Source organism: Gavia stellata, chromosome 35 (assembly GCF_030936135.1).
Source record: "Gavia stellata isolate bGavSte3 chromosome 35, bGavSte3.hap2, whole genome shotgun sequence".
In the NCBI taxonomy this organism is placed as follows: Eukaryota; Metazoa; Chordata; class Aves; order Gaviiformes; family Gaviidae; genus Gavia; species Gavia stellata.
This window is the reverse complement of record NC_082628.1, coordinates 743321-759511: the sequence shown is the minus strand read 5'-3', so window position 1 is coordinate 759511 and position 16191 is coordinate 743321. Positions and strand designations below refer to the sequence as shown.

General features: G+C 53.6%; 1 protein-coding gene across 1 annotated transcript; it reads right to left on the bottom strand.

Moving 5' to 3' along the window:
• Positions 1-1374: 1374 nt before the first annotated feature.
• On the bottom strand, positions 1375-14397 carry LOC132320390 (electroneutral sodium bicarbonate exchanger 1-like). Its single transcript, XM_059832685.1, has 22 exons — positions 14310-14397; positions 13502-13605; positions 12893-13065; positions 12517-12677; positions 12224-12412; positions 11937-12025; positions 11647-11804; positions 11190-11277; positions 10538-10684; positions 10269-10360; positions 9586-9760; positions 9316-9449; positions 8453-8698; positions 8245-8350; positions 7730-7891; positions 6931-7044; positions 6421-6582; positions 5579-5830; positions 4871-4939; positions 4150-4323; positions 3913-4050; positions 1375-1401 (listed from the first exon to the last, which is right to left on the bottom strand). Exons 2-22 carry the CDS (start codon positions 13574-13576, stop codon positions 1375-1377), a joined length of 2931 nt encoding a protein of 976 aa, XP_059688668.1. The 5' UTR covers positions 13577-13605; positions 14310-14397.
• Between the last annotated feature and the right edge of the window lie 1794 nt (positions 14398-16191).

The window sequence follows — 16191 nt, the reverse complement described above, 5'->3', positions numbered from 1 at the left end:
AGCTCCGGTTGGCTGCTTCGAAGCTGCTTTTGTTGGGAGGCTGAAAGCAGTAATTGCTTGTAAAACTGAAATCGGAAATCACTGGAGCAAAGGAGGAAGGTCCGGCTTTTCGGGGAACGGTTCTCTTTGCAGAAGGTGAGTGCCTTTTCCTCCCTTCTGTACTACCAATCTCTGAAGAAATCAAACCAGAGTAATGAGTGCTTGCTGACAGGCACCCAGCAGTCTGGTTTTCAGCAAATAAAGGGTGACGATTGGGCAGCCTCACTATTACAATGTGCCTCGTTCTTCTGTATTTGTCCAGACGAGCTCCCTTCTGGCTCTCTACCAGCCCACGCAGGGACATTGCCATGTCCCCCCCAGGATTTCTCGGCTGTCTCAGCCCAGAGACGGGCTGCACGGGGACGTGGCGGGGCAGAGTCAGGAGGGGGCCATGCTTCGGGCACGGTGCTGAGCCCCACTCCACGCTGGCGGCTGCGTGGCAGGAAAAGCCTTTGGGGACCTTCTGCCGTGAACCTCAACATCAGCTCTCCATCCTGGAGCTGGAGGAGGTTGAGCGAAACCTCGGGGCAGCACCACGCTCCCTCCCAGGAGCAGCAAGCAGGGACCAGGGCGGAGGCACGAACCCACCGCAGCCGAGCAAGACGTCGGGCAAATGATATGGGACGGGATAGTGCATATACCTGATGTCAGGAACAAGCCTGGCCGGGCTTGGCAGACCCCCTGAAACCCAAAATTATTTCTATGGATTTATTACGGCTTTTCTGGAGGATGCTCCACACAGTGAAGTACTTTGCAGAACACAGCCCCTGCCCTGGCCACCTCCTGCAGGGAGGCTGCCAGATGCCACCATGTGCATTAAACCACCTTTTCTCCCCCCATCCTTCCCTCCTGAGCAGATGGCAGTCGTACGAATCCCAAAGCACCCAAAGCTTCGCCTCCAACACCAAGCGGCACTCGGAAGGCACCTTCACCACTCTTAGGGATTTACCCACGCCGGCCACCCTAACAGGGGCCGACCCTGGGATCCCGCTGAGAAGGCAGAGTCCCAGGGAAGGTTTCCCATCCCTCTTTGAGGAGTTCTCGGGTGACAGCTCGAGCTGGCTGCCTCCGGAGAGGGACCCCTACCCCCACTCATGCCCCCCAATTATACCTGTACCACCCAGCACCCCATCCCCAGGTCCAACCCCGAGGCCGAGCCCTTAATTCTCCCAGAGGGACATCACCTTCCCTTGGCTTCCAGCTCCGGCCTGGGGCTCTTCCCCAGCCTCTCCCTCCACTTACTCCAAACCCCACCCTCAGCACAGCCCCACACACACTCCCCTCCTCCTTCCTCTGACCTCTCTCTTCCTTAATCCTTTCCTCACCTCCAGCACGCTATACAGAGGGAGCCAGACGCACCACCTCCTCCACTGACTTCCCTGGCCAGGCGGGGACACGGTTGGAAAAATACTTTGGAATACCCGGAGCTGCTCAGCTCTTGCGGCCTAAGGCTTCAACTCCTTCAGCTGCTTCCGCCTCCCTTTTCTCGGGAACCGCTCCCGCGGCGCTGCAGGACAGCAGCTGTCCCCTCCGACAGTCACCATGCCACGCTGGCAAAAGTCAACCTACAGCTTGCAAAACCCCATCCCGTAAAAGCCGTCTGATTTTGGCCCTGCTTGGGGATGTACCCCTTTCTTCCTTACAGAGCAATTCTGTAGTTTCTTTTCCCCACCCATTTGCAAGGAGCAACAACTTGCCCTTGGCATTTGGGGTTGGCTTCATGCACGAACAGGCTCCCGCAGAGGATGGGACAAGCCGATGGCAGGAGGGCTCGTGCACCCGTCCCAGCTGGGCACGAGGCACCAGTTGCAGACGCCGAGAGCCTGGAGCATGTGCTGAGCCCACAGCAAGATGCAGGGCTGCAAGGGGACCTTTTCTTCTGGCTTGTCCTCTCCTCCCAGGCTCCACGGCCAGCCGACTCGACCGCATGTGCCTGAGGTGACACCACAGCCCAACGACCCCCCGCCCCAAAACCTCAAGAGAGCACGAGAGCCATCTCTGCTTCACAGCTTCTTCCTGCATAGCGGCAGGGGAAGGGAGAAGGAAAAGGCATCTTGCCGCTTTCCTCCCGGCTCATCCCACCCTGGGAGAGAAGAGACTTTGCAAGGACAGGGGAGAAGAAAAAACTACAGAGTGCCAGGGAGGTAAAAGGAAGGAAAACGGCACTGAATGATAAAGCGGCAGCAGTCCCTCTACCACTACAAACCCACACCACCACACGCACGTACACACGGGAACTTCACGACACCGAACTCCCATTGACTGGCACGTACACCTCAGTTTGCTGGTCTAGAGATACTGAATGCCTGAAGCACACCAAGGAGAACTGAAAACATCGACATGGCTTTAATGGGAATCCTCCAACTGGAAAACAGCGGTATCTCCCCGTCTCTGCGTTGGCACGTCCCTGAGTCACGTTCTCACTCCTCCCCTTCAAAGCCGAGGCTCCTAAATAGCAAAACTGGGGGGAAAAAAGACAAAAAGAGGGAGAGCACCATCAGTGGAAGACCTGCCGGCTGCTGCTGGTTCAACCCTGTTCGTGGGACCACCCCGGCAGTGACGAGCTGGTTTGCATGCCACGGTCCTCGCTGCCTGTTCCCAGGGACGGGCCGTTTGCTCGGTACTGCCTGCCGAAGCACGGGAAAACTGTAGGCATGCGCCGTCGCTTGCAGAGGAGCACGGTCACGTTCACATGCAATCCTTTACCTCTTTCCTCCCCGGATTCAGACTGTTTCTGTGTTCATAGTGAGAGCCTTCCACACGCTCGTTTTCAACACTTCCTCCGAGATATTAATCTCGCAAGGATCAGTCCTGCAATAAATATTTCACAGAGCAATCCGTGACTACGGGAACTGATGCCACCAAGTGCGTTAGCATCAGCAAGAGGAACAGCGGGGCCCCGAGAATCAAAGCTCAGCATAAGCACGGCAGGTTTTGCTGGATGAGGAGTTTTGCGAGGCAAGCCTGAGAGCTGCAGAGCTACAGCTCCGTGCAAAGGCTCTTGCGGGCGTTTAGCCTTGGAGTGGGCTCCTAAGCCACTGCTGGTACAGATCATGCCTGCAACTCCTCGTTTTTACGTATGAGGATCTCCAGCTACCCTAAAGTCACTGAGGATGCGACTTTTTGGGGTCAGATGGGAGTTGTGCAGCCACTCTGCTTGGAGGCAGAGCCCTGCGATCCCCTCCTGCAGCCCTGCCCGTAGATGTGATTTTCCCACCAAGCTGACTGCTGCTTTCTATGGGACGCTCAAGAAAGATGCAAGTGGAAAAAACTGTGCCAAACACCTTCCAACTAATCTTGCCGGGGGTCCTGGCACTTGGTGGGGCTTTACCTGTCCCTGCTTTGCTTTGGGATATCCAAGTTGCTGGTCTTGCCCAGTTTCAGCAGAACTGAACCGGCAGCAGCAGCAGCTTCCATCATTTTCGGGGACTCCTGACGGAAAAAAGGGACAAATCAAGTTCTCTGTCTTGGATCCAAGTGGAAAAAACCTGAACACCCAGCAAAAACATTGCATGCTGCCCTCTCCTTCTGACTCGTGGCACCTTTAGCTATTAGCGCAGCAGGGTAAAGACCTTTCACTCTGAATTTTTTTGGGGGGGGGGTTAAAAACACTGTTACGAGCCAATCTTTCCATCATCATCATCATCATCTGTTATTATAAATGACTCATTTAAAAAATTATACCTCTATTCAAGTGTTAAGCTCACTGCTCATTCAGGGAAAAAAAAGGTTAAGATGTGGGATCCAGGCTATTAGTATCTGTTTCTTTTGAGTTCTGATCTTGCCCCAACATGTAAAGACAAGCTGTGCTAGAAACAGGCAATCTCACAGCCCGAGGGAGATGTCCAGCCCCGAGCGCCCAGCAAGCGTTACCTCTTCTTCATTGGCTTCGTTTTTGGCACCGTCCAACTTCTTCTTCTTGCTCTCTGGCATAAGGTCATCCAGGAAGCTGAGCTCTCGCTTTGAGAAGCAGAAATCCATGGCTTTCCGGACAAATACAAGAGCCAAAACCTGCACGAAATAGAGGGAAGATGCGGTGAGGCCAGAGGTGGTGCTACATCTCACTCCAACGCGGCAAACATCCCTGTGCCGAGCGGCACCGCCTCTTACCATCATGGGAAAGACGATGGCGGCACGGGACACCTTGATGGCCCAGAGCAGGACGAGGCAGATCAGCTGGATCACGGTGAAGAAGTGCACCTTTCGCAAGGGGACGTGCCGCAGGTAGATGAAATCCGGCTGGTGTTTCGCCGGCATCCAAAACAGCTTCAAGCGATCGAAGAACTGCAAAGTCAAAGTGGAAAAGTTGCCACCTTGGGACTGCGGAAAGCTTCTGGCCCTCTTGAGACGTGGAGGGAGTTTTCAGGATCTCGCTCGCCATGAGAAACCGTGGATCCCACTATGCTCCTCCTGGGAGCAGCACCCATTTTCCCTTCGCTCCAGCTAGAAACCAGCTTGCCCGTGAGAGCTGCCCACCCACGTGCAATTATGCCACGTTATTCTATGATTAGCTTGTCTTGGCCCACTGAATCCCCCAGCAAGGATTTCCACCAGTGGTAGAAATTGCCTTCCCTGTGCACTCAACTCCCCCATTTTCACCTAACCAAACACTGGCCTGCCCTAACCTGTGTTTAAACAGGGAGCGCTCAACTTGCCCGGTCCTCCCAGCCCTATAGACCTCCTGTGCCTCCTCCAATCTTTTTCGTACACAAAATATTTTCATTGCTTGCTTTCCGAGAGGTTTTTTTCCCATGCCGCTGCTTTTTTCCTGCTTCTACGGAGATGAAATACCAGGCAGCGGACATGCTGCACGCTGTAAAAAAGTCCGTACCTGAATTTCTCCGAGCGACGACACGCCCATGTAGAGAAAGACGCCGTAAAGCACAGGCATTGGTATAAACTGAAAGAAAGAATGCAATCATTTATTTTTTTAAATTGCATTTTCAGTAGTACCACTCTCTTCTACAGGCACTGCCTCAAATTGCCTACAGCTTTCCAGTTTCCACAGGGTTAGAGACGTGTCGGATTTTAACCAGCAGAGCTTTTGTGCCTGCGAGTGAGCTAACGCTCTGCTTTAGGCTGACCGTTGGAGTTATCTTTCATCAGCAGAATCCTATCTTCCAGAAAGGTTGGAGGAAAACAGGCGACCATGCTACCATATGCCACGTTCTGTGACGGTAGAAAAACCTTTCTCCTTATTCTTGTAGCAACAAGCAAAAGCGACGTGCCTCCTTTTAGCCTAGCGAGGAGATTATCTTGTGGGAGGAACACGCAAGGAAGCCCATGGAGATGATTTCAGTGTGTTTAGCTACTGGAACGGCTGTGCTGAGGCATTTGGGGGAGCAAATTGCCATCGATAACGTGCTGAACGGCTGGAAAGCGTAAGCGAGGAGGCTGCTTCCCACTGTGGGTCAAGCCCCAAGGTTTGGGATCACCTCCTCCTCCACTCCACAGCTGCTCGGGCCTGGAGAGAGGGGACTGGTTTTGGGTAACCTCCAAAAAGCTCGTGGCTGTTGGGTGTTTTGCATTTTCCTCTTACCTTTAACACAGAAGTGAAGAAGACAGAGCAGCCCATGAGCACAAAGATCATGGAGCCAGTGACTCTCTGCTCTCGTATCCCCAGAAACTTGGGTTGTTCTCCTGGAGCTGCGCACTCAGACTCGACTTTGAGGCTATTCACGTGGGTGATGGACAGGACGGTGGCAGCCACAAACCAGGGCAGCCCCATCACGGAGCACACCCCGAGCATCACGGCCACCATGAAAAGGTCCAGGTGGTACCCACATCCTTTCTGCGGGAAGCAAAACAAGGAGATGAGCGTCCCACAGCACAAGAGCAAGGACAACGTCGCAAGTCAGGCTCAAACCCCGCTAGAGCGCAAGTCAACTTCTTGAGAATTTAAAACACGCCTCGGAAACAAATAAGGAGGTATCTGCTCTTTGTGCAAGCCCCTTGCATGAAAAGGTGGCGGGAGTTCAGACAAAGTGGATTTGGTTGTGCGATAGCTACTTCTCAAAAGAAAAAAAGAGACCGGGTTTTTTCCTTTATAAAGAAATTTCCACCACTTGCAAGTAGGATGTGACTCTGAGTTATCCCTGGCAGCGCGTCAACACAATTCGATCCCCCATCCACTGGTGACATTTTAAAACAAAACCACGCTTCTCTATTGCTCCAAGATTAATTTGCTCCTCTGAAAGGCTGCTCATCTGAACTCCCTGTCGTTTGCTCCCTGTGTCATCATTAATGCAGGAGAGCATCCTGCCACGCAGCCTGACGTTTTCCCAAACCAATGCCTTCCCAAAGCATTTGGAATAGGAGCTTCTCCCCGTGCCTGCAGCCCGGAGTGGGTTGGGGATGGGCTCATCTCTTGCAGCCCCTTACCTTCAGCCTGTGCTCCTTCCTGTTCACAATAACAGCAGTGATCTGCTGGTCCATGAAGATCAAGATGGTGCAGAGCAGAGCTGGGATGAGCGCAGCCAACACCGTCCACCAAGGGTTGGGTCCTACGGGGCTGATGAACCACCCGCGGTCGTCTCTGGTAGGCTGCAACAAAGCACACACATCAGCATCATCTCCCAGCCCAGCCACCTCACTGGCTTTGCTTTTCCCCTCCATTCCCATGTCAGAGCACCTCCCAGCCCTGGCTTCACGTCACCCTGGGGTTCAGCACTGCCGCTGCCCTCTTTGCAAGCACCTACAGATACTTCTCCTGGAGGTATCTAGTTTTGGGGCTGTCTTCTCCTTTCCCGAAGGAAACAATGCGCTTGGAGGCAGAAGAGGAGATGGTCGCACCACCAGCATCTCCTCCGGACTCAGCCCTGTCCTGCCCCAGCATCACCTTGTGGCATCCCCAAGGGCTGAAACCAGCTCCCTGCCAAAACACCCCGTTACCTTGAACATATGGGGGACGTGGAGCTTCGGTGATGGGATCCCAATCATGAAGTCCATGAGCACCATGACGACGATGGTGAGGAAAACAGCAAAGTCGCTTACTGTGGACCGTACCTGGGGCAAGAAACCAGAGCTGAAGGGGGCGTCGCAAAGGGGGCCACAACATGACATGGAAAAGTGAGGGACGTCAACGCCATTAAGACCGGTTAACAAAACCCCTCCATGCTGAGGACATGCAGCCAAATCCCTTGGTTAGATACCGTTGCTGTGTTTGTGCCTGTGAGATCTGGTGCCAGGCAATACAAAATGTTTAATTAGGTGGAAAAGGGTTGTCTTAATTGAAACCTTAAAAAAAAAAATAAAATTACAAAAGAAGGAAGCAGATGTCTGCCACGACAGCCACGCTCACAGCTAAAACGGGAATAAGGCACTGAGGCATCATTTGCTCCTCAAAAGGAAGAAATAGTGTCGTTTGCTATGGCAGCTCCTCAGCTGAATCAGCCTTCCCCTTGAGCACATAATGCACAGAAGGTGAAAAAAAGTAACTGTGGAAGACCTGATTTCCCACTGCCTGAGCAAGAGATGGCTCCAGGACAGGTCGCCAGGCAGGTGGGAAATGCTACGATCCTTTTGCGCTCATGGAAATGAGTGAGGGACGTCCACGCTGATGGAGAGCTTGGCCTTCAAGGTCAACGTTTCCCAGCTCGACCGAGTGGTGGCAAATACTGCTTAGTGCTCCAGGAAAGCCATTTTGGGAAATGAGCGTGGAGACTGCTGCTGGCCACCGTCTTCTACCTACTCTGGTTGGGAAGTATCGGCTGGTCTTAAACTTCTTCAGTAAGCTCGACAGCACAAAGGTGGAGAAGAAGAGGATGCAGCACCAGAAGAGGACGTCAGGCGTGTAGGGGCCATTGGGTCCACAGGCAGGTCCTTGAAACTCTCCATGCAAATACCGACATTCCTGGAGAAACAGAGCATCAGGACACAAAGGCAGTGCACGTGCGGCAAGGAAACCTTACATAACGAGGGGGTTATTTCTGCTGCCGGTCAGAAATATTGTCCTGCCACCGCGTTGAGGAGGCGGACAGTTATTACCCACGATGTTGGGCACAAGGTGGACTGGACAAGGTGGACTCTCCTTCCCAGGACCAAGCGGGTTAAAACCACCCATTAGATGTAAGCAATGACTTTTCAGAGCAGCACTAGCACAGCTGGAAGCCCATCACCACCTGAAGGGCTCCGACTTGTGCACCACGCGAATGCCCCTGGACCCCGTGGCCGCGGCACGAGGAAGCAGTGGCTCGGGGCACTTACGGTCACCGTGAGGTTTTCCCAGGCGATACCAGACACGTTGATCTTGTTGCTCTCCCAGAAACGCAGGGTTTCATTGCTGGGATGCGTCGGTGCCTCACACTTACAGCTGGGAGGAGAGAAGCCAAGACACGGGTAAGGGAGAGGCGATGCAGGTGCAGCCCTGAGCTCCTGCCAAGGGGCAGGGGCGTTTTAGGAGGAAAAAACCCACTAGTCGATGGTGAGGAAGTCGAGCTGGCTGTGCATGTGCACAGGGTAGGTCTCCCGCAGGTGACTCAGCTTCTCTAGAGCCTCGTAGATGAAGATGAGGCAGATGAGGGAGGCGAAGGCTTCTTCGGTGAAGCGGGTGATGTAGCACACCAAAGAGCTGGCGTCGGTGGCCACCAGCACGATGCAGAAGAAGGCGGTCCACAGCCCGATGCATGCCCGCAGAGAGAGATAGGAGAGCGTGTACTCCCTGGGAAACCAAAATAAAACCAAGGGTGGAAAGGCCAGCAAGAGGCTCCAAGTTGGGGCTTAATGATAAATTTAAATTGCAATAAGGGTGGTTCATCTCACATCGAAGTCATCACAGCAGAAGGACTGTCATGGAAAATACCCATTTCACATGAAAAACTCCTACTTTTTCAATGAAATCATCCAAACTCACAACATTTCAGCAGTAGACTATTTGGCTACCTGAGCAAACTGTATTTCCACTTCCAGCAACAATCAGGCTAAGAAGTGCCTTGTTTTGTACTCAGAGGGAAGCAAATCTTCCCCCATTCCCAAACCAGAGTGATTTGTCTCCTCTTCCTTGTGCAGCCCATCTTGGGCATCCACATCCTTGTGGTTTCTCCTCCTCCAGCTGCTTCGCTTTAAGCCTAAAACCCCCAAATGACCCCATCCATCCTTCAGAGAGCCAGGGCTCTCGCACCATCGCATACTAAAGCAGCAGCGTGCAGCATCTGTGACACACAAGACAACTTCAATCGAACAACTGCCGCTGAGAGAAATGAAAGACAAACATCTTTTCTCCATCCCCGCTGCCTTCTGAAGGCTCTCACAGCACCCGGCCGCAGCAACCAGCCTTACTTGCAGAATTTGTAGAGGATCTTCTCAAAGACGAGCACGGGTCCGGTGCTGCCGAGGATGGTGAGAGGTTGGCCAGCAAAGAGGGAAAACACCACGCCGGTCATGGAGGCGCCCAGCAGCGACTCCATGGCACTCTGTCCGGGGAAGAGAGGCATCAGTGAGTACAGAAAGCATTAGGGGGAAAAAAAACCCAGAGCAAACTCACTGCAGCAAGGACTTTTGCATGAGTTTTATCCTCCCCCGTGCCACCCAACAGAGAGAGCTGCTCACTATGTGGCCATCGGTCGCCTCCCCCAGCAGTCCCCCAAAGGTGATGACAGGGGACATGCAGGCACAGTAGAGGAAGAGGAAGGACGCCAGACACTGCAGCCTCAGACCATCCCGAAAGTCGCTCCAGAACCACGGGGCTTTTCGCTTCACATCCAGGATCAAACCTCCAAAGAGCCTGGAAGAAGGACAAAATAGAGACAGTTCTCCTGCAAGACCACATGGACTTTTCTTGGCTGCAGAAGGGCAATCACAAGCATGGAGTAATTTTCAGTGCTGAAAAGAAGCCGTCTCCTTCTCCCTTTTTACACCCACTAGAAACTGAGGCACGCCAAAATGCCCTCCAACAACAAAAATAAAAAGAAGAAAAAAGAAAAAACAAGACCTAACCTGAGAGCCCATCCCCTCTTACTGCAACACTCCCTTGCTCTGAGAAGCAGCAGAGCTCTACCTGGAGGTATTTGCACATCTGCTTCCACCCCAAATCAAGAAAACCTGTGTGCACTGATGCTGTGGCTGAGCCCAGCTGCTCACATCTCCCACCTGCCCAGCCCAGGGACCCAGATGGGCATGTGGAGCCCCTTCACTGAACCAACTAACCCCAAAAACCTGCTCAAAGGCAAGGTGCATGCTCAGATTTGGGAGGCAAGCAGAAAAAAAACACCCCAAACTATCAAAGCTTGCACCTTCCCGTCCGCTCCAGTTCAGGACCGCTGTGCTTCTCCGGCTCACTGTCAGAAGCACTGTCATCGAGAGCTCCTGGCATCTTCCTTTTTTCCTGTTCAAATGGAAATAAGAAAGACAGCTATTTGTAACCACTGGCTTGTTTTGCTTCTGGTCTGGCCATGTGACTGTGTCAAACAGGGACCTGGTGAATCTGGAGCCCTGAACAGCATCCCCAGCTGCCTGCCGTCCTGCCCGTCCCCCTCGCACCTCCCTCCACCGCAGCACCCACCTGCGAAGGGACGTTTTTCGGGGGCTCGATTCGGATCGATGGATCCCACTCTCCAGGCGGCAAGACCGTGACCTGATCCAGAAACTCATCGATGCCGGCCACGAGGTCAGCCCGGTTCTTGGCTTTATAGGCGACGTCATGGAAAACCTGCCCGTAGGAGACAACCTGCTCAGAGGACAACCCATCTCGCATGCCCTAAGCAGTGCAATAAGCACTTGGCTAAACGCAAGATAATTTCCCCCAAATTTCCTGCTGGCAATGGCAGGAAGTATTCCCCCAAAAGGAAAAATCTGTCCATCGTGTTCCTTGTAATCCTCTCCTCCACGAGGCCCCCCATCCCCCATGGCACACCGCAGCCTGTTGCTTAGAGAGGACAAGTTTTACTGGCCCTGGCAATGCCACCACTGGGGACAGCGTGCTGGGGACCCCGGGGAGAAGGACGAGGTGCAGGATGCACCCCGGGTGGGATTTCAGCCTCCAGGATGTGGGGGGATGCAAACGTGCGTGTTTGCTTTGGGGTGCGAACGAAGGGTGGGCTATTTGGAGAGCTGCCGGCAGCGGGGACAGCAAACGCTCTTCCTCACTACTACAGAGACAGGGAGAGGTGAAGAAAGCCAAAAATGACCCAGAGATATCCCTTCTCACGTCGCACCTCATCCGTCATGATAGTAGCCATGGACCTGCCGATCTCATGGTACTGATGGGCTTTTCCTTCTGGTCCAAGCAAAACAAACAGGAACCTGGGCAAGACAAACAAAAGGAGAGAAACGAACGTGTCATGGCTCAAAGAGCACCCAAGGAAATCCCTGGCAGCTCCCAGCCCAGAGCACGGCTCGAGAGGGGACACGGAGGCTCACCGACTCCGGTGATGAATTGGAAATTCATCAAAACCCATCGCAAATTTCATTTTGGGGCCAACTCTCATTCACGTTGGCCAATGGGTTTAAAAGCTACAGCAGGGAAGGGGGAAATGAAGGCAAGGAGACGTGGCTGGCAGAAACGTGCTGGCTCCCGCTGGCCTTGTTCCCTTGGGATGCCAAACTGATGCATGCCATCTGATGCTTTGTTGGGGGGGGTTGAAATAAAAACTTTGTGCTTCTCGTTCAGACCTTGTTGGGATGGGAACTTCCGTCATGCCCGAGAGGAGGACAGCCGGGGTCAAGCGGACAAATGCCACGATGGGCTGGCGAAGGAAATCCAGCTCTCCTACGAGCACGTTGGACGCTTCAGCCCCGCTGGGAATTTTCTTCATGAAGTGCAGCTCCGCCTGGGCACAACAAGCCATTTTCAGGCAATTACCCCAAAAGCAAAGCCCACAGCACCCTGCAGCTCCCTCTGCAGCCAAGGTTGCAACAGCAAATTCGGCCCTGAAGGCCTAAGAAAGCTATGAGTGTCTCACCTTGCTTAAATCCGTTGTGCTGGTCTCATGGTTCACCCCATTTTTAGCTTCCACAGTGGTGGGAGAAGGATGAGGGGTAAGTGTTTGAGCTGGTAGAAAAAAGAAAGACACTCAGAAAGACGGACAAGGAGCAACTGGGATGCTTCTCCTTTGCTAGGACAAACCTAATGGGGCCAAAGCCCTGCAGAAACCCTCATCTGCTGCCAAAGCCCTACAGAAACCTTCACCGGGTGCCAAAGCCCTACAGAAACCTTCACTGGGTGCCAAAGCCCTGCAGGAACCCTCACCTGGCTTGTCGAGGAGGTGCAGGTCCGACCGCTTCTTGCTCACATCAGTAAACGAGCGGATGATGGGGAGAAGGCTGTTTCTTTTCTTCTCGTTCTGATGGTGGTGCTTCTTCAAAAGAACTTCTTGAATTTTTGCCCGCGTGCGCTCATCAAACTCCGTGAGCTGTTCTTGCTGGCCCACGATCAGATCTGGGCATGGCACAGGAAAATGAGGCAGGGTTTGATCTGGGAAGGAAGGGCACAGCGGCGAGCCAAGCTCGACCGTTCCCGGAGGGACGCGGCACCCACAGTACCTGCGATCTCTTCGATGCTGTTGGCACTAATGTCCAGCAGCACCGTGCCATTGATGATGCAGCTCCTCAGCTCAAAGAGGCTGTGCAAGGACAGCGTGGCCACATAGGGCTTGCTCCAGCGCTCGCTGCCGTCTTCCACGTCCTCCTCAAACTTCAGCCACCTGCGGACATCAGGTGTGGTCAGCCCCATTGCAAGGAATCAGCCCCAGCTCTCCAACCCCTTTAACAGAGCTACAGGTAGCAAGGGGAGATGGCTCCTCCCATCGGCACCTGCAGCTGCAAAAGCTTCGCGTCCTGAGGAGTGGAAAACAGAGCCCGCGGGCTCTGCCGGCGCGCAGGAACTCCTCTCCCACCGCAGCCAGCAGCAGGGATTTACCTTGCCGTTTCCTTCCACTCGGCATCTTCGCCCTCTTTCACGCAGATCTCATCCAGCTCGGTGAACAAGGCGTGAGGGACATGCTGCTCGTCCTCCTTGGTCCTGAGGATGAACTGCACCCGCTGGGACGGGGTGCCTGGGGGCAGAACACAGAGACCCGTCCCGTTACCACGCTCGAATATGGCCCATCACGCTCACGTGCAAAGCGGGCATCAGATCGGCACCAGTTCAGCCACAAATATTGGGCCGGCCCCTCTCCCCTGGCTCTGTTGGGGCTTGCACAGAGCCACAGAGAAGGAGAAGCATCTATTCCACCCCTGCACAAGGATGGGCAGCTTTCCTTCCCCACATTTCCATTTTTAAAGCAGGCATCCTGCTAAGGAAGACGAGCCTAAATCCATTATAAATTTAACTACCTCAAAAAAAAAAGATGAAAGTTTTGAAAAAGAGGATCTTGTTAAATAATGCCACTTTCCCTCGGAAGAACAGCAAGTCACTCAAACTAGCCACATGGACCTGCTTGCAGAAGACCCCAGCGCCCATGTAGCCCCAAGGAGTTTAGTGAACGGGGTGGCGGGACTTACAGTGGTAGCCCCGCTCCGTCGGGGCACAGTCCTCCTCCTGTTCCCGATGCTTCTGCTTGTGGGGTCGGTGATGCCGGTGGCATTGCCCCACCAGCGGCATCTGCACGCCGGCGTACAGGGTCCGGTGGCCTGCAAAAAAGCAGCATTTGCATCGCTCACGATATTGGGGAGATGGATGACGCAGACACCACGGTTAAATCGGTGCAGCCGTCCCAGGAGGAAACACCAATTTTGTTTTCACTGGATCCCTGAATGTCACAGACCTCTCCTTTTTTCCAAGCCTGTTTTACTCGAACTTTGCAACAACAGAGCAACAACAAGTGATGGCTCCCCCAAAAGTGCCCTGAAAGCATCCAACGTCTTCTCAAATTCCAGCTTGGGCTGGCCAACACTCAGCCTTGCTCATTAAGCAGTGACAGAAGGGAATTCTTTTTAAAATCTTTGTATGGCACAAGGCGACAAGAGAAGATCCAATCAGTCCCATGATAAGGAACTCCAGAAGAAAAGAAGAAAAGCACAGCCTCGCGCCTGCAGCTGTCCAATTATTCTCCAGACCTCTCCAAGCCAGGAGCAGCCTCTGCGAGTAAACAAGCCGTGAATTATCCAGCCCCATGGCTAAAGCTCACACTGTGACCTCCGCGGGGGCTTTTTCCCTCTGTTGAAAAGCCGTAATATTAAAACACGTGAAAATAACTGTGCTGCTTTATTAAGAAGCATGGCACGTTTTGCTGCACATGATGTCACACCGAGTGAGGGACATTGTAGGGACTTTGTGCAAAGGGAAAAGGCGCCGGGCTGGTGGCCCCTCTACCAGCATCTCAGCAGAGACTCACCTTCCAACTCCTCCTTCTCATAGTGAATCTTGGCACTGTTGCTCCTTCTCCCCTGGTCAATCAGTGCCTCCTCGTCATGCCTCTGTTTAGCAATGAGAAGAAGGTAAAAGTTGGGGCTGGGCGTCTAGAGCTCCCTTGCGTCCTGCCGGCAAGTCTCCTTCTCTCTTAGACACTGTTTTGCCTCCGTGCTGCGACCAGGGACGCTAAACCTGCCCCTGGCAGCCCTCCCCAGTGCAAAGCATCTCCCCCTGCCCATCCTTCTGCCCTCCAGGGAAATGCCAATGGGATTTCGGGGAGAGTTTTCCCCCTGTTTGGGGGATGCTCAGCCCTTCGGCTGTGCTACCTGTAACTCTTCCAGAAGTGTCATTTTGTAAGCCCCGTTCTGGTTCATCCTCACGTCGGTCACCGGTTTGGGGGGATAATTGAACCTCCAGATCAATCAGGGGGCCAGAGTCCCCCGGGACACCTGGACAGCTCTCACCGAGAGGAGCTCAGTGGCACCCAGTGTGCACCAACTCCAGAGACACAACAAGTGACCGTTTATGGCATCACAATCGGTGATGCGTATCCAGGCAGTTATTTAAAGCCACGCACCCCAGGACTCTTCCCGCTTGGAAAACTTAGTGGATGGGGAGAAACCAGCTCTGTTTTGGGCAAAAACTAGCCGGAATAGAGAAAAGGGGTGTAAATGCCGCATCCTGCTGGGCCGAAAGGCATAAGCAGCGTTTGGGTGTATTTAAAAGCACAAGCTGCCAAAATACGAGTGAGGTGCAAAGCCTTGGGGAAAATACACCTTACGGGGCAAAATACACATTAGGAGGAAACATAGGAGGAAACAGGACAAGTGAGCACCTCCGTCTCTGCGGCAAGATGCTCTCAGCGTCCCATGGCCCTTCTGTTGCAGCATCCTCGAAATCGCGGCAAGCCTTGCGCGGAGATGCCACCGAAGGAAAGGGCCCCGCTCAGAACTCACTCGGTCCCGGTTAGGCCACTCAAATGGACTCGGAGCGCTTATTTTGTTGAGGAAATTGCTGGAGGAGTTAAGGGTTTCGTAGAGCTGTGGGGTTGCGGACCTGTGGCCTTGGGATGGGATGGAGCAGGAAGGGGAGAAGCCTCCGGAAAGCAGTTTATCCCATCCCAGCATGGGCACCAGCACTTGCAAACGCTTTGCCTTCCCTCTCTGTCCTTCTCCGCTGCTGACAGGTGCCTGCAAAACATCACATTGTCAAAACTGGACTGGGCAAGGGGATGCCGAGCTTTGCATCGCTCACTTTGGAGTTTTGGAGCAGCCAGAGTTGTTCCGCTTAGCACTATTTCCTAAGCACAAAGCTCCGGTTGGCTGCTTCGAAGCTGCTTTTGTTGGGAGGCTGAAAGCAGTAATTGCTTGTAAAACTGAAATCGGAAATCACTGGAGCAAAGGAGGAAGGTCCGGCTTTTCGGGGAACGGTTCTCTTTGCAGAAGGTGAGTGCCTTTTCCTCCCTTCTGTACTACCAACCTCTGAAGAAATTAAACCAGAGTAATGAGTGCTTGCTGACAGGCACCCAGCAGTCTGGTTTTCAGCAAATAAAGGGTGACGATTGGGCAGCCTCACTATTACAATGTGCCTCGTTCTTCTGTATTTGTCCAGACGAGCTCCCTTCTGGCTCTCTACCAGCCCACGCAGGGACATTGCCATGTCCCCCCCAGGATTTCTCGGCTGTCTCAGCCCAGAGACGGGCTGCACGGGGACGTGGCGGGGCAGAGTCAGGAGGGGGCCATGCTTCGGGCACGGTGCTGAGCCCCACTCCATGCTGGCTGCTGCGTGGCAGGAAAAGCCTTTGGGGACCTTCTGCCGTGAACCTCAACATCAGCTCTCCATCCTGGAGCTGGAGGAGGTTGAGC

Bases quoted from the DNA above. Each gene is read 5' to 3' on its own strand.
- LOC132320390 (XM_059832685.1), bottom strand. From the start codon at position 13,576: ATGCCGCTGGTGGGGCAATGCCACCGGCATCACCGACCCCACAAGCAG. The intron at 10,361-10,537 runs GTGGGTGCTGCG...CCATTTGAACAG, and splicing joins CGAAAAACGTCCCTTCGCAG to GAAAAAAGGAAGATGCCAGG. The intron at 9,450-9,585 runs GTGAGCAGCTCT...TTCCCCGGACAG, and splicing joins AGGCGACCGATGGCCACATA to AGTGCCATGGAGTCGCTGCT.